This window comes from Acipenser ruthenus, chromosome 32 (assembly GCF_902713425.1).
Source record: "Acipenser ruthenus chromosome 32, fAciRut3.2 maternal haplotype, whole genome shotgun sequence".
Taxonomy (NCBI): domain Eukaryota; kingdom Metazoa; phylum Chordata; class Actinopteri; order Acipenseriformes; family Acipenseridae; genus Acipenser; species Acipenser ruthenus.
Genome location: NC_081220.1, coordinates 3,582,239 through 3,606,785, shown reverse-complemented (window position 1 = coordinate 3,606,785; position 24,547 = coordinate 3,582,239). Strand labels below are relative to the sequence as shown.

General features: G+C 46.0%; 1 protein-coding gene across 1 annotated transcript; it reads right to left on the bottom strand.

Moving 5' to 3' along the window:
* Positions 1-5,808: 5,808 nt before the first annotated feature.
* On the bottom strand, positions 5,809-22,996 carry LOC117971390 (proteasome subunit beta type-4). The gene is made up of 7 exons (XM_059006067.1): positions 22,840-22,996; positions 20,387-20,593; positions 19,868-20,014; positions 18,413-18,494; positions 17,166-17,282; positions 10,848-10,936; positions 5,809-5,955 (listed from the first exon to the last, which is right to left on the bottom strand). The coding sequence occupies exons 1-7, from the start codon at positions 22,959-22,961 to the stop codon at positions 5,943-5,945; spliced, it is 777 nt and encodes a 258-aa protein (XP_058862050.1). The 5' UTR covers positions 22,962-22,996; the 3' UTR covers positions 5,809-5,942.
* Between the last annotated feature and the right edge of the window lie 1,551 nt (positions 22,997-24,547).

Sequence of the window (24,547 nt, the reverse complement as noted above, 5' to 3'; positions counted from 1 at the left end):
GTTAAACCTTGTTTTTTGTTTTAATACAGCAGGTATACCCGACAGGTCACAGTCCGGGTAATACCCAGGACAGTCGACAGCAGCAGTCCGCTCCACACAGCCAGCGAGAAGCCACTCGCCAAGGAAAAGCAGCTCCCCAAACCAGCCCCCCAGAGAACCGCCCTTCCCTGCCCAGACCTGGGCGAGGAGAAAGAGAGGGGGGCGAAGCCCATGGAAACTGCGCCCATAGAAACTGTGCAGGAGGAGGAGGAGACTCCAGCTGTGGAAGAGATCCAGGATCACAAGATGGAGGAAGCTGGAAAAGAGGAGGAGCAGAAAGAAGACGTCCCGGAAGAGAGAAAAGAGCAACAGCAGCCGGAGCCGGAGGAGGAGGAGCTGAGCACAGAGCCCGAAAGGGAAGAGGAGGATAGAGACAGAGAAGGGGAGGATAGAGAGCGGGAGGGAGCGCTGTCAGTGAGGCAGCTCAGGATCACAGAGCCCGAGAGAGAAGGGGAGGATAGAGAGCGTGAGGGAGCACTGTCAGTGAGGCAGCTCATGGTAACAGAGCCGGAGGGAGAAGGGGAGGATAGAGAGCAGGAGGGAGCGCTGTCAGTGAGGCAGCTCAGGATCACAGAGCCCGAGAGAGAAGGGGAGGATAGAGAGCGGGAGGGAGTGCTGTCAGTGAGGCAGCTCAGGATCACAGAGCCCGAGAGAGAAGGGGAGGATAGAGAGCGTGAGGGAGCGCTGTCAGTGAGGCAGCTCATGGTCACAGAGCCCGAGAGAGAAGGGAAGGATAGAGAGCGTGAGGGAGCGCTGTCAGTGAGGCAGCTCATGGTCACAGAGCCCGAGAGAGAAGGGGAGGATAGAGAGCAGGAGGGAGCGCTGTCAGTGATGCCGCTCAGGATCACTGAGCCCGAGAGAGAAGGGGAGGATAGAGAGCGGGAGGGAGCGCTGTCAGTGAGGCAGCTCATGGTCACAGAGCCCGAGAGAGAAGGAGAGGATAGAGAGCGGGAGGGAGCGCTGTCAGTGAGGCAGCTCATGGTAACAGAGCCCGAGAGAGAAGGGGAGGATAGAGAGCGGGAGGGAGTGCTGTCAGTGAGGCAGCTCAGGATCGCCTTGTTCGCTCTGTGCTGTGGAGTCTCCCAGGCAGCCGAGCACTTCGGCAGCTCCCCGGAGCTCATCGAGAGCTGGCTGCAGAGGCACCAGCAGGGGCAGGAGGAGCCAGTGGACCAGGCTGCGGTGGAGAAGCTGGTGGAGTGGGTCCTGATCCAGAGGGAGCAGCAGCTGCCGGTGAACGAGGAGAACCTCTTCCACAACGCCTCAGAGATTCACCGCCGGGCCGGCCAGGGCAGCAGCTTCCGCATCTCCTACCACTGGGCCGTGGGCTTCATGCTGCAGCACGGGCTGGGCTGCCAGGCCCGCGGGGCAGTGGGGCGCCGGCTGCCCCGGGACATGGAGGCGAGCGCGGGGGCCTTCGTGGAGTTTGTCCAGCGGCAGATCCACCTGCAGGACCTCCCACTGTCTGACATCGGCACCCTGGATGAGATCTCCATATTTGTGGACCCGGAGGGGAGCGGCGAGGCTGCCTTCCAGCTCACGGGCACCAGGGAGTCGCTCTTCGACATTGTCCTGGCAGCCCTGGCCGACGGCAGCCTCCTCCCCACAGTCATCTTCTTCAAGGGCCAGCCCAGGCAGGAGCAGCTGCTGCGGCTTCCCGACTCCATCGTGCTGGAGGCCAAGCCCGAGGGCTTCACGGAGGACGAGGAGCTGGAGGTCTGGACCTCGCGGGTCTGGCAGAAACACATGGACGCCCGGAGCGGGAGCAAAGGTCTGCTAGTGATGGATGGCTTCCGCAGGCACACGTCGGACGAATCCCTCTCCGCACTGAGCGCCGCCAGCACCCTCCCAGCAATCATCCCCGCTGGCTGCAGCTCCCGCCTCCAGCCTCTGGATGTGTGCGTGGCCCCTGTGCTCCGCTCTTTCCTGTGCCAGCAGTGGCGTGAGTACGTGAGGGCCGGGGGAGCCCGAGCCGCCCGAGAGGACCTGCTGGGGCTGCTGCTGGGCTGGGTCTCGCAAGCGCTGGATGCTGTGGCCGGGCAGCCTGAGCTGGTGCAGCAGTCCTTCCTGGTGGCCAGCGTCCTGCCAGGGCCTGAGGGAGGGGAGCTGCCGGGCAGTGCAGCCGAGACACAGAGCCAGCTGCTCCAGCTGCTGGAGGAGAGGCTGGGGGCCGGCCAGGGACAGGGAGAGGAGGGGCGAGGAGACAGAGCAGGGGAGCCTGAGATGATCCCGGTGGAGGAGAAGGTTATAGAGGGTTTATTAGACCAGCAGGAGGAGGACGATGATAACGATGATAATGTTAGCCTGTCTGTCCCAGACCCCAGGGTGCTGCACGCACTCTTCGAAAAGGACAGCGATGCAGAGTCCTTCCACGGGTTCGATGATGACGAGTTGGACGTGTAGCCTGGTCTACACAGCCAGCACCCCACCCACACAGGCGTTCAATCATTCATCTCAACACGAACAGCACAAACACAGGACAATGATCCACAGGTTTGCGTTTCGTAGCAACCATGAACACTTTTGTAAAGTGGGGGGAGGGGTGGTGGTGGTGGTGTTGTTGTTGCTGCTGCTGCTACTGGTTTTACAGAGAGGGGCAGACAGGAAAGTAGATTCTGAGATGGTGAAGATCCAGGATAAATGTTTCAAAACTTTTTTTAGGCTACATCTGTACTGTACGTTTTTACAGTATGTGCATGATTTATTCTGTATGTACATTTCTCAAGTCTTTTGATTGCTGTTTTTGTTGTCTTGTTCTGGAGATTCCAGAGCCCTCTTTTCAAGACACTACTATTTGAGTCTCCAGCACAGCATTTATGTGAAGCTAGCAGGCCATCGCTGCTACAGGCACCAGCTGAAACCATTGTCTGCTTTTAAACTCCTCTTAAGTAAGTTTAAATAAAGCTGCCCACACAAGTCGGAGCAAAGGTTTTTTTGGGATTCCTGTTTATTTTCCTGTCACTTTTTTAAACTTTTGGTAATCAGAAACCTTGTCCAACCTTTTTTTTTTTTTTTTTAATAGAAAATTACAATGTGAATGGTTTTGTGTGTATATGGGGAAAGACTCATTGATTTATGGAATACATTGTTGATTTATGCTTTATAAATACTTAAGCAACATTTTGTGACTCCCCATTAAGTAGGGCTGTTGTTTTTTTTGTTTTTTTTAAACGCCATTTCAAGATTTCACTATTTTTAAATGGCATTGTCATGTTCAGCCCTAACCCTGATCATTGTCTCTAGTTATTATACAGCTAATGTTCCTAAATATTGAAATGCTTACCTGAAAAACAGTATATGCTAAATTGTAGAATATTTTGTTTGTCCACCTTTTCAGAACTTCCTATTTTCACCATCAGTGAATTATGAAACAAACTAAAACCGTAAATAAATTAATACAAATAGCAGATCTGTGAAATGTCCCGTCCCAGTACGGTCTTTGGCAGAAATATTTCCCATCTTTGATGTCTCTTTCGTTGAAGACATTTTAAAAAAATCCTGCAGCTCCATGCAGTGTGTGTTCAATCATTTATCAGAAGCAAACTAAACCAGCTGCCCGGTTCCTGGAGGCAGCGCTTCAGTGAGGCAAACCTTTGCTGTGTGGGAATTTTCACAGGAAACTGCATATTACACGGCAATGGATACATTTAATGGAAATTGTGAAATATGTGAGAAACAAAATACAGCCTTCCCCATAAGGGTTAGTGCTAATCGGGATCTATGGAACTAGCTGCAAGGCTACCAGCTGTGTTGATTTGCAGGTATGCTTTTGCTTGGAAACTTGTTGTTTCAAACATGGCTTCAGTGCAAACTACAGTATTAACTCCCAATCCAGAGAAGCAGGGACCCCCACTCTGGACTGATAACAGGATCTCGACACACACAATGGGATACATTGTATGAGGCAGTGGACCCCAAACCACTCTTGGCAGGACACTGTGTATTGAGAGAGAAACATGTGCAGACCAGCCTTTTATATAGCTATCTCCACACCCTAGAACCTCCCACCTCTGGGAGGACCGCAGTCTTTGTATTTACTTTTGTTCTATTAAATCAGAAGGGCATTTTCTACTGTCAAATGAAGTTGTTGCTTTTTTTTCTTCCTGTGTTTTAATTTTTTTTTTTCTTTTCATGGACCTGTTTTTAAATAGAAAATATTTCCAGAAAGTGCTTTTAAAAAAAATAAAAGTCTGTAATAATAAAAAGTGAAACAATGAGCCTCTTCAGTGTCTGATTTGATTCTTTTCATGTTCTTGTCTGAAGTGAGCTGTGAATCTGTGAATGCTGCAGGCACCTCAATTAGATTTAGGGCTTCTAGTTTTTTTTTTTTGGGTTGTTAAGCCTTATCTGAATACCAGATTATTTAAATTAGCGACACACTACTAGAAGCTAACACAGTGCAAATTATTAAGATGAATGCAGCGATTAGAGCCAGAATGAAATGCAGGTTCAAACAGAATCAGATGAGATCAATGCACGTCGTTTGTGAACGCCATCAAGATATGAGGGTAAAAAGAAACAACTTCCTTTGAGAATTAGCGTCTGATTAAGAAAGCGAATCGGCTCAGAATATGCTCAAAGGGACGTCACGTGATCAAAAATAAAACCCGAAAACTAGAAGCCCTTATTATTTTCCTGTAGTCCAGGGATCTATAAAAGGACTGCTCAGCTCCCTCATCTCTGTGTAATTATTACATCTACTAAACATGCTGAAGTAAATACTGCATCATATAAAACACTTGTGGGTATATCCCCTTGGTCACAATTTTTAAAATTTCCATTTTTTGAAGTTTTAAAACAGCTTGTGCAAACTCTATGGAGTTTGAGAATGTGCTGTCATATAAAATAGATAGGAAAATTAACATGGCACAATTATGCACGTGGTGAATGAAGGGGATCCATATAGAAGGGCTACAGTGAATTGCATGCAAACACACTGCCTCCCAGGAGGGCTCTGAAATGCCTCAGAATCCACTGACTCCAGTCCTGGATATTTGCTTGTAATTCAGAAGCCCATGTTGTTTTCTATATTATGTGGAGTTTATTTAAGTAATATTTGTATCGCCTAACGAATGAAGCAGCCAGATTTGTATTGAAATGCCTCCCTCAAACCCAATGTTGCTGGATTGAGAAGGCACCTGCACTGGGCACGAAAGCCAGGTTGCCTAAGCTTGCTGTTGCAGGTTAATATCTCAGTACAGTCTTACATTTACTTACAAAGATTACATTTATTTTAACAGATAGGGTTCAAGATCTATCAAAGTGATTGATTTTAATGATGTGAAATGACTGCTGTCTGTCGCTGGTCATCTTGTAAAGCAGGCCTCAGTCTCAATGGATTTATCCCTGGTTAAAGAATGAATGGATAAATAAATAAATGCTATATTAAAACTATTAGCACAAAATTCAACATCAGTGAAGAAAGACTTTGCTAGAGAAATTGTTTAATTTGTTTTGGTCATTGTTGCAGAGAACGGAGAGACTGGGTTAAAGCCAAGTTTATTGAAGAACATCTGTAAAACCCTCTTGATGCTCAATGTAAGTGATCCACAGCTCAGCCTCTCCAGGACAGACCCTGTGAAGGGTCTAGTTTGTTTGCAGTACTTGCATTTAGTTAGAGAGAACCCCTTCTTGAAACCCTGCTTGTCTCTGCGATCCCGCTTCTGCTAACAGTAAAGGTTAGAACATCTTCAAGCTACGACAATGTCATGAACTGAAGCAGGACAGGGTTTTCAATGTGGTCTAACAGCAAAATACCCAACAGACCAACAATATCTTTTCATGTTTTTTATTTATTTCATTTTACAAAAAACATTACCTAAAGCGTTTACACAGTAAGATCAGAATAGCGGACTTCAATAACAGAATAACAGGGAACGCTAACTGGAGATCTTCAAAACCTCAGCTCATTCGAACCCGCTGAAAATCAAAACCAGGAGAACAATTAGGACTTTGAGAAACCAAGAACTGGGAAAACAAACCCAAAGCACAAACACCAAGTGAAGTCAGATACAGGAACATGCACATTGCAATGCACAAAATACATCCGACAGTTTATACTGTAGTATTTTAACACTCAAAATAAAGTTTTCATGGTAGTTTGTGATGCAATGATAGTTTGTGATGCTTAAACAAAGGTGTACATCTAAATACCCCCACTGTTAAGACCACTAAAATATCTCTTGTGCAATGTCTTAGATATATGAACACACCAGGAAGGACACTGTTTGAATTACTAAAACAGATCCTACCCCACGCATATCAATTTTGTTAAATCTTTTTTTTTTTTTTTTTTTTTTGTGTTAAATTGGGATATATAGAAATTCAAGAAGAAAAAAAAACTCGCTGCAATCGGCCCGTATGACCTACAGCACAGGAAGCAGGATACAGTAGTTCAGCTGTAGCACTGAATGATCTGCACATCCTTCATTAACTAAAAAAACATGGTATTTTATCATAAGTGGCACCTGTGATAATGCAAGGAAAATGGACATTAAAGAATCAGCTATCACAATTGCCAGCCAAACATAAATTCCCTGTGTAAGCACTAATAGCAGTGATCCCTGTGTAAGCACTAATAGCAGTGATCCCTGTGTAAGCACTAATAGCAGTGATCCCTGTGTAAGCACTAATAGCAGTGATCCCTGTGTAAGCACTAATAGCAGTGATCCCTGTGTAAGCACTAATAGCAGTGATCCCTGTGTAAGCACTAATAGCAGTGATCCCTGTGTAAGCACTAATAGCAGTGATCCCTGTGTAAGCACTAATAGCAGTGATCCCTGTGTAAGCACTAATAGCAGTGATCCCTGTGTAAGCACTAATAGCAGTGATCCCTGTGTAAGCACTAATAGCAGTGATCCCTGTGTAAGCACTAATAGCAGTGATCCCTGTGTAAGCACTAATAGCAGTGATCCCTGTGTAAGCACTAATAGCAGTGATCCCTGTGTAAGCACTAATAGCAGTGATCCCTGTGTAAGCACTAATAGCAGTGATCCCTGTGTAAGCACTAATAGCAGTGATCCCTGTGTAAGCACTAATAGCAGTGATCCCTGTGTAAGCACTAATAGCAGTGATCCCTGTGTAAGCACTAATAGCAGTGATCCCTGTGTAAGCACTAATAGCAGTGATCCCTGTGTAAGCACTAATAGCAGTGATCCCTGTGTAAGCACTAATAGCAGTGATCCCTGTGTAAGCACTAATAGCAGTGATCCCTGTGTAAGCACTAATAGCAGTGATCCCTGTGTAAGCACTAATAGCAGTGGTCCCTGTGTAAGCACTAATAGCAGTGGTCCCTGTGTAAGCACTAATAGCAGTGATCCCTGTGTAAGCACTAATAGCAGTGATCCCTGTGTAAGCACTAATAGCAGTGATCCCTGTGTAAGCACTAATAGCAGTGATCCCTGTGTAAGCACTAATAACAGTGATCCCTGTGTAAGCACTAATAGCAGTGATCCCTGTGTAAGCACTAATAGCAGTGATCCCTGTGTAAGCACTAATAGCAGTGATCCCTGTGTAAGCACTAATAGCAGTGATCCCTGTGTAAGCACTAATAGCAGTGGTCCCTGTGTAAGCACTAATAGCAGTGGTCCCTGTGTAAGCACTAATAGCAGTGATCCCTGTGTAAGCACTAATAGCAGTGATCCCTGTGTAAGCACTAATAGCAGTGATCCCTGTGTAAGCACTAATAGCAGTGATCCCTGTGTAAGCACTAATAACAGTGATCCCTGTGTAAGCACTAATAGCAGTGATCCCTGTGTAAGCACTAATAGCAGTGATCCCTGTGTAAGCACTAATAGCAGTGATCCCTGTGTAAGCACTAATAGCAGTGATCCCTGTGTAAGCACTAATAGCAGTGATCCCTGTGTAAGCACTAATATCAGTGATCCCTGTGTAAGCACTAATAGCAGTGATCCCTGTGTAAGCACTAATAGCAATGATCCCTGTGTAAGCACCAATAGCAGTGATTCCTGCCCGCTATTCTCCAGTGTGATCCCTGTGTAAGCACGGATATCAATGATTCCTGCCCGCTATTCTCCAGTGTGATCCCTGTGTAAGCACGGATATCAGTGATTCCTGCCCGCTATTCTCCAGTGTGATCCCTGTGTAAGCACGGATATCAGTGATTCCTGCCCGCTATTCTCCAGTGTGATCCCTGTGTAAGCACGGATATCAGTGATTCCTGCCCGCTGTTCTCCAGTGTGATCCCTGTGTAAGCACGGATATCAGTGATTCCTGCCCGCTATTCTCCAGTGTGATCCCTGTGTAAGCACGGATATCAGTGATTCCTGCCCGCTATTCTCCAGTGTGATCCCTGTGTAAGCACGGATATCAGTGATTCCTGCCCGCTATTCTCCAGTGTGATCCCTGTGTAAGCACGGATATCAGTGATTCCTGCCCGCTATTCTCCAGTGTGATCCCTGTGTAAGCACGGATATCAGTGATTCCTGCCCGCTGTTCTCCAGTGTGATCCCTGTGTAAGCACGGATATCAGTGATTCCTGCCCGCTGTTCTCCAGTGTGATCCCTGTGTAAGCACGGATATCAGTGATTCCTGCCCGCTATTCTCCAGTGTGATCCCTGTGTAAGCACTAATGTCAGTGATTCCTGCCCGCTGTTCTCCAGTGTGATCCCTGTGTAAGCACGGATATCAGTGATTCCTGCCCGCTATTCTCCAGTGTGATCCCTGTGTAAGCATGGATATCAGTGATTCCTGCCCGCTATTCTCCAGTGTGATCCCTGTGTAAGCACGGATATCAGTGATTCCTGCCCGCTGTTCTCCAGTGTGATCCCTGTGTAAGCACGGATATCAGTGATTCCTGCCCGCTGTTCTCCAGTGTGATCCCTGTGTAAGCACGGATATCAGTGATTCCTGCCCGCTATTCTCCAGTGTGATCCCTGTGTAAGCACTAATGTCAGTGATTCCTGCCCGCTGTTCTCCAGTGTGATCCCTGTGTAAGCACGGATATCAGTGATTCCTGCCCGCTATTCTCCAGTGTGATCCCTGTGTAAGCATGGATATCAGTGATTCCTGCCCGCTATTCTCCAGTGTGATCCCTGTGTAAGCACGGATATCAGTGATTCCTGCCCGCTGTTCTCCAGTGTGATCCCTGTGTAAGCACGGATATCAGTGATTCCTGCCCGCTGTTCTCCAGTGTGATCCCTGTGTAAGCACGGATATCAGTGATTCCTGCCCGCTATTCTCCAGTGTGATCCCTGTGTAAGCACGGATATCAGTGATTCCTGCCCGCTATTCTCCAGTGTGATCCCTGTGTAAGCACGGATATCAGTGATTCCTGCCCGCTATTCTCCAGTGTGATCCCTGTGTAAGCACGGATATCAGTGATTCCTGCCCGCTATTCTCCAGTGTGATCCCTGTGTAAGCACGGATATCAGTGATTCCTGCCCGCTATTCTCCAGTGTGATCCCTGTGTAAGCACGGATATCAGTGATTCCTGCCCGCTATTCTCCAGTGTGATCCCTGTGTAAGCACGGATATCAGTGATTCCTGCCCGCTATTCTCCAGTGTGATCCCTGTGTAAGCATGGATATCAGTGATTCCTGCCCGCTATTCTCCAGTGTGATCCCTGTGTAAGCACGGATATCAGTGATTCCTGCCCGCTGTTCTCCAGTGTGATCCCTGTGTAAGCACGGATATCAGTGATTCCTGCCCGCTGTTCTCCAGTGTGATCCCTGTGTAAGCACGGATATCAGTGATTCCTGCCCGCTGTTCTCCAGTGTGATCCCTGTGTAAGCACGGATATCAGTGATTCCTGCCCGCTATTCTCCAGTGTGATCCCTGTGTAAGCACGGATATCAGTGATTCCTGCCCGCTATTCTCCAGTGTGATCCCTGTGTAAGCACGGATATCAGTGATTCCTGCCCGCTATTCTCCAGTGTGATCCCTGTGTAAGCACGGATATCAGTGATTCCTGCCCGCTGTTCTCCAGTGTGATCCCTGTGTAAGCACGGATATCAGTGATTCCTGCCCGCTATTCTCCAGTGTGATCCCTGTGTAAGCACTAATGTCAGTGATTCCTGCCCGCTGTTCTCCAGTGTGATCCCTGTGTAAGCACGGATATCAGTGATTCCTGCCCGCTATTCTCCAGTGTGATCCCTGTGTAAGCACGGATATCAGTGATTCCTGCCCGCTATTCTCCAGTGTGATCCCTGTGTAAGCACAGATATCAGTGATTCCTGCCCGCTGTTCTCCAGTGTGATCCCTGTGTAAGCACGGATATCAGTGATTCCTGCCCGCTGTTCTCCAGTGTGATCCCTGTGTAAGCACGGATATCAGTGATTCCTGCCCGCTATTCTCCAGTGTGATCCCTGTGTAAGCACGGATATCAGTGATTCCTGCCCGCTATTCTCCAGTGTGATCCCTGTGTAAGCATGGATATCAGTGATTCCTGCCCGCTATTCTCCAGTGTGATCCCTGTGTAAGCACGGATATCAGTGATTCCTGCCCGCTATTCTCCAGTGTGATCCCTGTGTAAGCATGGATATCAGTGATTCCTGCCCGCTATTCTCCAGTGTGATCCCTGTGTAAGCACGGATATCAGTGATTCCTGCCCGCTATTCTCCAGTGTGATCCCTGTGTAAGCACGGATATCAGTGATTCCTGCCCGCTATTCTCCAGTGTGATCCCTGTGTAAGCACGGATATCAGTGATTCCTGCCCGCTATTCTCCAGTGTGATCCCTGTGTAAGCACGGATATCAGTGATTCCTGCCCGCTATTCTCCAGTGTGATCCCTGTGTAAGCACGGATATCAGTGATTCCTGCCCGCTGTTCTCCAGTGATCCCCAGCTCTCACCTGATCATGTGTGCGATCTCCCAGTTAGTGTCTGAAGACAGCGGCCCCTCGATCTCCACGCCAGCCTCCGTTACGAATGCAATCTCATACTGAAAGAAACACAGAGGACGTCAGAACCTCGAAACGCATTTCCATCTGAATTCAAGTTCGTCGCTAGCAAAGAAATGTGTGCTTAGAATTGGCTGATTATTTATATCATCTACAAATGAAAAAAACACATTCACAGGATTTGCTCTAGTTTAGCTGGAAAGACCCAAATCTGGCTATTTGTCATTACACAACAGCATTATGGTGTTGAATGACTTTGTACAGTGATTTTCACTATTTCAGTACACTATGTCAGTGTACGCTGTATTTCAGTGCTTGCTGTATTTCAGTACACTATGTCAGTGTACGCTGTATTTCAGTGCATGCTGTATTTCAGTACACTATGTCAGTGTACGCTGTATTTCAGTGCTCGCTGTATTTCAGTGTACGCTGTATTTCAGTGCATGCTGTATTTCAGTGCTTGCTGTATTTCGGTGCACTATGTATTTCAGTGCTCGCTGTATTTCAGTGCATGCTGTATTTCGGTGCACTATGTATTTCAGTACACTATGTCAGTGCTCGTTGTATTTCAGTGCTCGCTGTATTTCAGTGCATGCTGTATTTCAGTGCTCGCTGTATTTCAGTGTACGCTGTATTTCAGTGCTCGCTGTATTTCAGTGTACGCTGTATTTCAGTGCTCGCTGTATTTCAGTGTACGCTGTATTTCAGTGCTCGCTGTATTTCAGTGTACGCTGTATTTCAGTGCTCGCTGTATTTCAGTGTACGCTGTATTTCAGTGCTCGCTGTATTTCAGTGCTCGCTGTATTTCAGTGCATGCTGTATTTCGGAGCACTATGTATTTCAGTACACTATGTCAGTGCTCGCTGTATTTCAGTGCTCGCTGTATTTCAGTGCATGCTGTATTTCAGTGCTCGCTGTATTTCAGTGCATGCTGTATTTCGGTGCACTATGTATTTCAGTACACTATGTCAGTGCATGCTGTATTTCAGTGCTCGCTGTATTTCGGTGCACTATGTATTTCAGTACACTGTCAGTGTACGCTGTATTTCAGTGCTCGCTGTATTTCAGTATACGCTGTATTTCAGTGCTCGCTGTATTTCAGTGCATGCTGTATTTCAGTGCTCGCTGTATTTCGGTGTATTCTGTATTTCAGTGCATGCTGTATTTCGGTGCACTATGTATTTCAGTACACTATGTCAGTGCATGCTGTATTTCAGTGCTCGCTGTATTTCGGTGCACTATGTATTTCAGTACACTATGTCAGTGTACGCTGTATTTCAGTGCTCGCTGTATTTCGGTGCACTATGTATTTCAGTGCTCGCTGTATTTCAGTGCATGCTGTATTTCGGTGCACTATGTATTTCAGTACACTATGTCAGTGTACGCTGTATTTCAGTGCTCGCTGTATTTCGGTGCACTATGTATTTCAGTGCTCGCTGTATTTCAGTGCACTATGTATTTCAGTGCATGCTGTATTTCAGTGCTCGCTGTATTTCAGTGCACTATGTATTTCAGTGCATGCTGTATTTCAGTGCTCGCTGTATTTCGGAGCACTATGTATTTCAGTACACTATGTCAGTGCATGCTGTATTTCAGTGTACGCTGTATTTCAGTGCTCGCTGTATTTCAGTGTACGCTGTATTTCAGTGCTCGCTGTATTTCAGTGCTCGCTGTATTTCAGTGCATGCTGTATTTCAGTGCTCGCTGTATTTCGGTGCACTATGTATTTCAGTACACTATGTCAGTGCACGCTGTATTTCAGTGCTCGCTGTATTTCAGTGCTCGCTGTATTTCAGTGTACGCTGTATTTCAGTGCACGCTGTATTTCAGTGCTCGCTGTATTTCAGTGCATGCTGTATTTCAGTGCTCGCTGTATTTCAGTATACGCTGTATTTCAGTGCTCGCTGTATTTCAGTGCATGCTGTATTTCGGTGCATGCTGTATTTCAGTACACTATGTCAGTGCATGCTGTATTTCAGTGCTCGCTGTATTTCGGTGCACTATGTATTTCAGTGCTCGCTGTATTTCAGTGCATGCTGTATTTCGGTGCACTATGTATTTCAGTACACTATGTCAGTGTACGCTGTATTTCAGTGCTCGCTGTATTTCGGTGCACTATGTATTTCAGTGCTCGCTGTATTTCAGTGCATGCTGTATTTCGGTGCACTATGTATTTCAGTACACTATGTCAGTGTACGCTGTATTTCAGTGCTCGCTGTATTTCAGTGTACGCTGTATTTCAGTGCATGCTGTATTTCAGTGTACGCTGTATTTCAGTGCATGCTGTATTTCGGTGTATGCTGTATTTCAGTGCATGCTGTATTTCAGTACACTATTTCAGTGCATGCTGTATTTCAGTGCTCGCTGTATTTCGGTGCACTATGTATTTCAGTACACTGTCAGTGTACGCTGTATTTCAGTGCTCGCTGTATTTCAGTATACGCTGTATTTCAGTGCATGCTGTATTTCAGTGCTTGCTGTATTTCGGTGCACTATGTATTTCAGTACACTATGTCAGTGCTCGCTGTATTTCAGTGCTCGCTGTATTTCGTGCATGCTGTATTTCGGTGCACTATGTATTTCAGTACACTATGTCAGTGCATGCTGTATTTCAGTGCTCGCTGTATTTCAGTGCATGCTGTATTTCGGTGCACTATGTATTTCAGTACACTATGTCAGTGTACGCTGTATTTCAGTGCATGCTGTATTTCAGTGTACGCTGTATTTCAGTGCTCGCTGTATTTCGGTGTATGCTGTATTTCAGTGCATGCTGTATTTCGGTGCACTATGTATTTCAGTACACTATGTCAGTGCATGCTGTATTTCAGTGCTCGCTGTATTTCGGTGCACTATGTATTTCAGTACACTATGTCAGTGCTCGCTGTATTTCAGTGCTCGCTGTATTTCAGTGCTCGCTGTATTTCGTGCATGCTGTATTTCGGTGCACTATGTATTTCAGTACACTATGTCAGTGCATGCTGTATTTCAGTGCTCGCTGTATTTCAGTGCATGCTGTATTTCGGTGCACTATGTATTTCAGTACACTATGTCAGTGTACGCTGTATTTCAGTGCATGCTGTATTTCAGTGCTCGCTGTATTTCAGTGCTCGCTGTATTTCAGTGCATGCTGTATTTCGGTGCACTATGTATTTCAGTACACTGTCAGTGTACGCTGTATTTCAGTGCTCGCTGTATTTCAGTGTACGCTGTATTTCAGTGCTCGCTGTATTTCAGTGCTCGCTGTATTTCAGTGCATGCTGTATTTCAGTGCTCGCTGTATTTCAGTGCACGCTGTATTTCGGTGCATGCTGTATTTCAGTGCTCGCTGTATTTCGGTGCACTATGTATTTCAGTACACTATGTCAGTGCATGCTGTATTTCAGTGCACGCTGTATTTCAGTGCTCGCTGTATTTCAGTGCTCGCTGTATTTCGGTGCACTATGTATTTCAGTACACTATGTCAGTGCATGCTGTATTTCAGTGCTCGCTGTATTTCAGTGCACGCTGTATTTCAGTGCACTGTATTTCAGTGCATGCTGTATTTCAGTGCTCACTGTATTTCAGTGCTTGCTGTATTTCGGTGCACTATGTATTTCAGTGCATGCTGTATTTCAGTGCTCGCTGTATTTCGGTGCACTATGTATTTCAGTACACTATGTCAGTGTACGCTGTATTTCGGTGCACTATGTCAGTGTACGCTGTATTTCGGTGCACTATGTATTTCAGTACACTATGTCAGTGTACGCTGTATTTCGGTGCACTATGTCAGTGTACGCTGTATTTCGGTGCACTATGTATTTCAGTACACTATGTCAGTGTACGCTGTATTTCGGTGCACTATGTCAGTGTACGCTGTATTTTGGTGCACTATGTATTTCAGTACACTATGTCAGTGTACGCTGTATTTTGGTGCACTATGTATTTCAGTACACTATGTCAGTGTACGCTGTATTTCGGTGCACTATGTACAGTGCCGTGAAAAAGTATTTGCCCCGTCCGATTTTCTGCAATTTGGAAATTTTTGACACTGAATGTCAAAGCCGAGAAAACCATTCAATGGCCGAGTGAGACCGATAGGAGTCGAGAGAAGGTAAAGGAAAAAAAAAAAAACCGGCGAATCTCATGAATACTGATAGACCCGACACCACAGAGATAACACGGACATAAACAAACAAGAGAGCTGCTTCCGCATCCAGCGCTCAAAGAACATCAGAGATTTGCAGAGCTTTTTTTAGATGTTATAGTAATAAAATAACGACTTGGATCGCATTATTGAGGAGTTTGGTGATAAAACGAGTGATCAAGAGATGATTTATCAGTATGTACCATTATTAAGAGGCATTTGAAAAATATAGCGAACAAGGGGTGGGGCGGGGCTGGAGATGCAGTACTGAGTGTCCTGTTGATATGCAGGGCCTTTTAAACCTGGTTTTTTTTTTTTTTTTTTTTTTTTTTTATTTAGTCGTTGCCAATTAGTTTTTATTATTTTCTCCCCAATTTGAAATGCCCAATTATTTTTAGGCTCAGCTCACAGCTACCACCCCTGCGCTGACTCGGGAGGGGCGAAGATGAACACACGCTGTCCTCGCCCATCAGCCGCCCACTTCTTTACACTCTGCAGACTCGCCGTGCAGCCACCTCAGAGCTACAGCGTCGGAGGACAACGCAGCTCTGGGCAGCTTACAGGCAAGCCCGCAGGCGCCCGGCCAGACTACAGGGGTCGCTGGTGCGCGGTGAGCCGAGGACACCCTGGCCGACCTAACCCTCCCTCACCCAGACAACGCTTGGCCAATTGAGTGCCGCCCCCTGGGAGCTCCCGTCCACGGTCGGCTGTGGAATAGCCTGGACTCGAATCGGCGACGTCCAGGCTATAGAGCGCATCCTGTTTTACTGTGAAAAAAAAAATACTTTTAAACAGCGTGTCTAAAATAAACTGCGCGTGCGAAAATAAATTGGACCTGACACGTCTGATACGCGCTGAATAAATGGACTGCTAATGGTTACAGAAAGTTATGCAACACCCAATGCCCCCGTGTGAAACAGTAAATCGCCCCCTTAACTGGTTACGCCACCTTTAGCAGCAATAACTGCAACCAAACGCTTCCTGTAGTTATTAATTAGTCTCTCACAGCGCCGTGGAGGAATTTTGGCCCACTCCTCCATGCAGAACTGCTTCAACTCTGTGACATTTGTGGGTTTTCGAGCATGAACTGCTCATTTCAGGTCCTGCCACAACATCTCAATGGGGTTTAGGCCTTGACTTTGACTAGGCCATTCCAAAACTTTAAATTTCTTGTTCTTCAACCATTCTGATGTAGACTTGCTTGTGTGTTTCGGATCATTGTCTTGCTGCATGACCCAGCTGCGCTTCAGCTTCAACTCACGGACGGATGGCCTGACATTCTCCTGTAGAATTCTCTGATTCAGAGCAGAATTCATGGTTCCTTCAATGATGGCAAAGCATCCCCAAACCATGACACTACCACCACCATGCTTGACCATTGGTATGAGGTTCTTACTGTGGAATGCAGTGTTTGGTTTTCACCAGACATAACGGGGCCCATGTCAGCCAAAAAGTTCCACTTTTGACTCATCTGTCCATAGAACATTGTTCCAGAACTCTTGTGGATCATCCAGGTGCTTTTTGGCAAACTTGAGACGAGCATTCATGTTCTTAGTGAGCAATGGTTTCCACCTTGCTACTCTGACTGTGGTTCGGTGGAGCCTTAGAGCCTTAGAAATGGCTTTGTAACCCTTTCCAGACTGATTGGCATCAACAACTTTTTTCCGGAGGTCTTCAGGAATTTCTTTTGTTTGTGGCATGATGTGCCTCTAGAACCTGTGTGCTGACAACTTCACTCTGATGGTAAGGGCCAAAGTTAGTCAGTTTTATATTGGGCAGGGCTGGCCCAAATCAGGCCTGGTTGTTAAACAAAGTACTCAAACAGCTGACCCTAATTATCCCTTTAATTGGGTTGAGTTAACTAGGGGGGGGGCAATAACTTTTTCACACCTGAAGATTGCATGTTTGATTACCTTGCACACGAAACAAATGAAAGACGCACCAAACTTTGGTGTCATTTTTTCTCAGACTCCCTCTATATACTACTACAACCCACAAAAAACTGACCAAATATAATGTGAAAAATGTACAAAAATGCAGAAAATCAGACAGGGGGCAAATACTTTTTCATGGCACTGTATTTCAGTACACTATGTATTTCAGTACACTATTTCGGTGCACTATATAGCTCTCCCTGGCTCTCCTACCCTGTTGTAGGAGCGCGCGTCTCTGTAGTACAGCACTTTGAGGCAGCGCTCTATCAGGGCCCGGGCTTCCTCTTTACTGATCGTGGGTTTGGATTCCAACACCTCCCTCATCAGGGGCTGCAACACAAACAGCATGTTAAAATAAACAGCACCCTCCTCGGCTCCTACCACTGGAGCACAACATTCTCTCAGCGCTACACACTGGAGCACAACATTCTCTCAGCTCTACACACTGGAGCACAACATTCTCTCAGCGCTACACACTGGAGCACAACATTCTCTCAGTGCTACACACTGGAGCACAACATTCTCTCAGCTCTACACACTGGAGCACAACATTCAGCTCTACACACTGGAGCACAACATTCAGCTCTACACACTGGAGCACAACATTCTCTCAGCTCTACACACTGGAGCACAACATTCTCTCAGCGCTACACACTGGAGCACAACATTCTCTCAGTGCTACACACTGGAGCACAACATTCTCTCAGCTCTACACACTGGAGCACAACATTCAGCTCTACACACTGGAGCACAACATTCAGCTCTACACACTGGAGCACAACATTCTCTCAGCTCTACACACTGGAGCACAAAATTCAGCTCTACACACTGGAGCACAACATTCTCTCAGCTCTACACACTGGAGCACAACATTCTCTCAGCTCTACACACTGGAGCACAACATTCAGCTCTACACACTGGAGCACAACATTCAGCTCTACACACTGGAGTACAACATTCAGCTCTACACACTGGAGCACAACATTCAGCTCTACACACTGGAGCACAACATTCTCTCAGCTCTACACACTGGAGCACAACATTCTCTCAGCTCTACACACTGGAGCACAACATTCTCTCAGCTCTACACACTGGAGCACAACATTTTCTCGGCGCTACACACTGGAGCACAACATTCTCTCGGCGCTACACACTGGAGCACAACATTCTCGGCGCTACACACTGGAGCACAACATTCTCTCGGCGCTACACACTGGAGCACAACATTCTCTCAGCACTACACACTGGAGCCACACTGCTTCCCTCCCTCCCTCCTAGTCCAGCAGCTCTAACCACTAGCGCCACACTGCTTCCCTCCCTCCCTCCTAGTCCATGAGCTCTAACCACTAAAGCCACACTGCCTCCCTCCCTCCCTCCCCCTTAGTCCCTCAGCTCTAACCACTAGTCCACACTGTGTCCCAATCTCAGCTGCGATGTCCATGTGTATTTATTACTCTTACCTGTGCCAGGTAGGCACCAAACCCAGTAGCAACAGTAGGAGCCTCGTAAGCAACACCCAGCTTGTCAACATAGCCCAAGAAACTGTGGGGGGATAAAAGTTTGCATTAGAGAATGGACAGGCCTCCCCTGTAAAAAATGAAGCCATCGTACAATAAATACAAAATAAGACACCCCTATGTCAATGACTCGATGGAAAGGAACTCTCTGAATTCAGTGTCAGCATTTTACTTTAACATCCATACACTGTACTTGTTACACAAACAGAATGCTCCATGCGCTGCGTGTATCCGCTTGTGAGGATGGCATCAACAACCCAGTCTCCCCATGCTGCTCAAACCAAGTATTCGATCATCAGGATCGAGCTCTCCACAGAAACCAGCAGCTGATAATCAGGGGAGGGTCGCTGGAGTCGATCAGGCTGATTCACCATTCAGAGTGAAACGAGTGAAGAAACAGCTGCTTGGGTTTGTGTGGATCGCTGTTCTCCACAGTCTAAGAAAAGCAGCGATCATCACAAGCCACCCAAGCCCCCTCTGGACGGAGGGGGCTTAGGTGGCATTTTTTTTTGTTTTGTTTATGATTTATTTTTTAATTCCCTTCTTCCAAACCTGATATCCTGGTGGTTCACGCTGGAGGCAATGATTTAGGTAATTTGAAAAATGTGGAATTAGTTAGAAAAATGAAAAAAGATTTAACGAATTTGCATGAGCTATTTCCAAATACAGAAATAATTTTCTCGTGCATCACCCAACGACATCTTTGAAAAGATGCAAAGGCATCTCCAAAAATAAACAAAGCACGTACCTGGGTGAACAATGTCATTTGGGATTTTGTAAGGGGTTTACAGGGGGATTCAATTCGGCACCCTGAAATTAAATATGATCAGGTTGGGCTTTTTAGGGGGGATTGGTGTCCATATGAATGACACTGGTAATGATATATTCCTAAAAACCTCCCGCATGGAATTAAACCACACCTTCTGAAAGTATATCCTTCCCTTCCCATACCCACCCTCACACCTTGGTTTTTATTGTATATATTGCATATTTTGAATTGTGTACATGTATTGTGTATATTGTTTTGTTTTAATAAATGTATTTTTAAATATCTTTGTTGATTCATGAGATCTGGTGTAAAACATAATAACTAAAACAAATCAGATAATGTTAAGAGCAAGTTCTCACACAGAGTTTCACATAATCATCATTGACCACAATTGCACTCAGCAGTATTCTGTTAAAACAAGCTTTACGTAGGGATAAAACAAATTACTTAAAACTGAAGTCACTGTCAGTCAATAAAATTGGCTTCCAATGAAAGCAGTTGAACAATGACAAGTTATGATGCCTCAAGTATACACTGCAAGTCCTTTCGAAGGAATTGGAACTGATTTTAGAAAGTAATGTGAGCTGAGCCCGTGTCCCTCAGTGTCTCTGCCTGCGGGGGCCGCTCACCTCTCTCCGTTGTAGAAGCCCCCGATGACGACCGTGTTCCACAGCGGGTTCATCTTACTCCTGCGGTTGTACATGACTCTGGTCAGCCAGGAGTGGATGGCTTTGGGGCTGTAGCTGTGCCCGTCTCCCAGGAGCTCTTCGTCGATACTGGAGGGGAGGGGAAGGAGGAAGACAGTTAACTGCATGAAGCTTTTTTTTATTGAAATTTGGTTTCCTGGTATAAAATTAAAATAAATAAAAACTTTGACATGTTTGCCAAGATTTTGTGACAATATCAAACAGCAATGTACTATATGTGGGATAATATCAATGTAATCTTATTGGAAGTAGCATCACTGGTCAGTTTAATAAGACACCCCTGATCTTGTTACCTATACACTGTGGCTTACCAAGCTGGTATAAAAACATGGAATGGTGAAGCTGCCACCCCTGCAGTACCACTGTTCCAGTTACACTCTGCAGACCCGCCTGCTTTACAGTCCAGGTGCTGAGTTTCCACCCCCTCACTGCCCCACTTACACCATCTGCTCGATGACCTGTTTGAGGTGCTGGTAGTCAGCGTAGTCTCCGGAGGCTCCCAGGATGGTGCTGTTGTTCACCTTCATGAGGCGTGAGATGTTACGGAATCGGGCGAGCGAGCCGTACGAGCCCAGCATGTCCGACGCGATGACGACACCGCCATCGAACTTCACACCCAGGACTGAGGTGCCTGTGATCATGGGGTTCCTGCAGGGACAACACACAACAGAACTGACATGAGGCTCCTGCAGGGAATGGGGCTCCTACAGGACAACACAAAACAGAACTGACATGGAGCTCCTGCAGGACAACATGGAGCTCCTGCAGGATAACACACAACAGAACTGACATGGAGCTCCTGCAGGACATCACAAAACAGAACTGACATGAGGCTCCTGCAGGACGATACACAACAGAACTGACATGGAGCTCCTGCAGGACAACACAAAACAGAACTGACATGGAGCTCCTGCAGGACAACACACAACAGAACTGACATGGAGCTCCTGCAGGACGATACACAACAGAACTGCCATGGAGCTCCTGCAGGACAACACAAAACAGAACTGACATGGATCTTCTGCAGGACAACATGCTCCTGCAGGACAACACACAACAGAACTGACATGGATCTTCTGCAGGACAACATGCTCCTGCAGGACAACACACAACAGAACTGACATGGAGCTCCTGCAGGACAACACAAAACAGAACTGACATGGAGCTCCTGCAGGACAACACAAAACAGAACTGACATGGAGCTCCTGCAGGACAACACAAAACAGAACTGACATGGAGCTCCTGCAGGACATCACAAAACAGAACTGACATGGAGCTCCTGCAGGACATCACAAAACAGAACTGACATGGAGCTCCTGCAGGACAACACAAAACAGAACTGACATGGAGCTCCTGCAGGACATCACAAAACAGAACTGACATGGAGCTCCTGCAGGACAACACAAAACAGAACTGACATGGAGCTCCTGCAGGACATCACAAAACAGAACTGCCATGAAGCTCCTGCAGGACGATACACAACAGAACTGCCATGGAGCTCCTGCAGGACAACACACAACAGAACTGCCATGAAGCTCCTGCAGGACAACACAAAACAGAACTGACATGGAGCTCCTGCAGGACAACACAAAACAGAACTGACATGGAGCTCCTGCAGGACAACACAAAACAGAACTGACATGGAGCTCCTGCAGGACATCACAAAACCTTACATAAAAGAACTGCACCTTCGGAGTGTACCCAAATCCTGTTCAAATATTACAGCAGTTTGAGTTACGGGATGAAAATAAGACTCCCATTGCAGCAGTCTGATCCATTCCTGTTTTTACTGTGAGTTTAATCAGACACAACTGAGCTTGTTACAGAGCTTGTTAAACCTACAAACTCAGGTGGGACCTATTCATGCTGTGATGAGAATCATCAGTCCATTTCCCAGGGGCCTGGCTGGTAACATACCAACAAGGGGAGTACTGAACCTCAGGACTGGGTGCAGCAGCAGCAGGGCTAGTGTGAGTTTCTAACCCTGCTCAAACTCCTGGCTCCTAATCATTTCAATATTATTAATAATAATAATAATAATAATAATAATAATAATAATAATAATAATTCTGAACCCCAGGACTAGGTGCAGCAGCAGGGCTAGTAGGAGTTTCAAGCACAGCTTCTGTCTTTCCACTTAAGCAGAAACCGGATGTAAAAAAAAGGTTTAACCTGAAGCGTGTATAATGACAACGTTCACTTTCCAGTTTGTTTATATTGCCTAAAGGAACAGCTTCTGTGAAATGAACACATGGCACACTCCTGACCTGCGGCAGCAGAACTGACACGTGACTACTTGCCAATAAAGTTATTTTTTAAACAAAAATGAACCTAAAGTTTTTGTTTACTTCAGTAAGTGTTGGGCATTCTTACATGAAACCAAATAGTCCGACACTAAAATAATTCCCTTGCCAAACTGAAATCGCATCATTATGAGACTAACGGTATATATTAATTACTTATCTAGTGTAGTTAACTAAACACAAACACCCGGTTATTCAATGTTTGTGTCTTTTATTAAAATGATTCTGCATAAACAGAATCCATACCTTAACAAGTTACAACAAAACACTGCCTAGCTTTAGTTTGGTACCGGTATCTTATATGTCAATAACGGGTATAAATAAACAAATGAACCTTTAATTTTAATCCCAGAACTGAGCTACTATTCGTACTCTGTTGAACAGAATACAGTATTATTAAAAACTAATTATATTATAGATATTTAACAATAAACACAAACTCCTCCTCCGTGCTTATTCACACCACCATGTTGATAATGAGACAGCATATATAGTGCACTGCATGATGTGAAACTGAAAGTGCGTTACATTTATTAATGTTTTCAACGCTTTTCTCTACTCCGAATTCCCCCAAAACCGACAACGACTTACAGCGTGTGTCTCACGGGACCGCATCCCGGGACTGTGCTGCTCCTGCTGCCTGGAAACGAATAAAATTCGCCGGGTTTCGGTCCGTCTGCCCAGAAATTCAGCTTCACTCCTCTAGCGTCCATTTTAGAAACTGGCGTTCGCTGCACCGGAAGTGGCGTTCCGGCTTCATTTATCTGCTCGGGTGGGCAAAGTCGGCCATCTTTGAAACTGGCAGAGAGAATGAATAAGCTGAAATACGATAGAACGGAAACCTCTGCATTATGGGCCATTGGAGGAATTGAAGTTCCTCAGATGCGCGCGATCTATGCAGATAAGATACCTTGGTTTCATGCGCGATGACGTCAATATAGCAACACACAAACCTAGTATCGAGAAATACCTATGCGACCTGAAAGGCAGTTTTTACATGAGTGTTGTTTACTTTCAAATCCATGTTGCAATGCAACTTTAGGTATTTGCTAAAGTTATTTAATTATTAAATGTATTTGAAATCAGTATTGGGCCGGGCAAAAAACAAATGAACATTGTTTAGGAGCTGCCTCTCTATAAATATCCACGGAGAAATTAGCAGCCCAAAGTGATTTAACCCCATTAAATACAAAGCCATTCATTCAGTTTGGAGCAAATCAAAGTGTGAATAAGAAACAACAAATAAGAATCAAGCGAATAAGAAACAGGAGAGTAAGAAGCCAGCTTCAGCCTTGTGGAGTTTTATATTAAACATACAGTATAAAATGTGTAAATATACAACACCCCAACCCACCCCTCAAAAAACAAAACCAAACCAAACCAAAAGGCAGGTGCCCGTTTTTGCATTTTGAAAAGGTGGTCACCCTACCCCCTAAGAACTTGAATTTAAGAAAAACAAAGGAAGCTGCTTTAGTGTCTAACAGTTAACATTGGAAGCTAAAAGTGTCCAGTTATCGTGTTTGTTCAGGGTCCAGCACATGCAGGGATATCTGTCATGCGCATCAGTGCAGCAGTGTCACTGCGGGGGTAAACCGGCAGCGGGACATGTGTAGGAGTGAGAGGTGAGCTCTCTATACCAGAGCTGCCGATAGGCCCCTTCCTGGGATGATGCACTTGGTCCCGCCCACAGAGGGAGGAAGCCATTTCTCTTTTTCCATCATTATTTGTTTATTTAGCAGAGGCCTTTATCCAAGGTGACTTACAGAGACTAGGGTGTGTGAACTATGCATCAGCTGCAGAGTCACTTACAACTACGTCTCACCCGAAAGACGGAGCACAAGGAGGTTAAGTTACTTGCTCAGGGTCACACAATGAGTCAGTGGCTGAGGTGGGATTTGAACCGGAGACCTTCTGGTTACAAGCCCTTTTCTTTAACCACTGGACCACACAGCCTCCATCGACCCCGTGAGGGCGACCGATGCAACCTCACGGTTCGTGGTCACCTCTTTCAGGGAATGTTCCCTTTCAATTCGAAGACGACCACCAATGACATTACGTATGGGATAATGTATAGCAGAGCCGTGTCCCGTGACAGACGAAGAGCTGGTCAGATTGACGCAGAGCTCTTTATCCTATGCATGTAACATCTCAATGCCCGCACTGGGCAGAGGAAATTCAATCTCTCATCCTCCGCTGAAGCAAACAGAGGTGGATGGAAGGACTCCAGTTCCACAGATTAATTAACGTGGAAGGCTGTGATCACCTTGGGGAGGAAAGCAGGGACACCCTGCTGCCATCC

Excerpts from the sequence above, each read along its gene's own strand:
- LOC117971390 (XM_059006067.1), bottom strand. The coding sequence starts at position 22,961 with ATGGACGCTAGAGGAGTGAAGCTGAATTTCTGGGCAGACGGACCGAAA. Across the intron at positions 20,594-22,839 it reads GGTCCCGTGAGACACACGCT|GAACCCCATGATCACAGGCA; the intron begins GTAAGTCGTTGT and ends TTGTCCCTGCAG. Across the intron at positions 18,495-19,867 it reads GGCTTCTACAACGGAGAGAG|TTTCTTGGGCTATGTTGACA; the intron begins GTGAGCGGCCCC and ends ATCCCCCCACAG.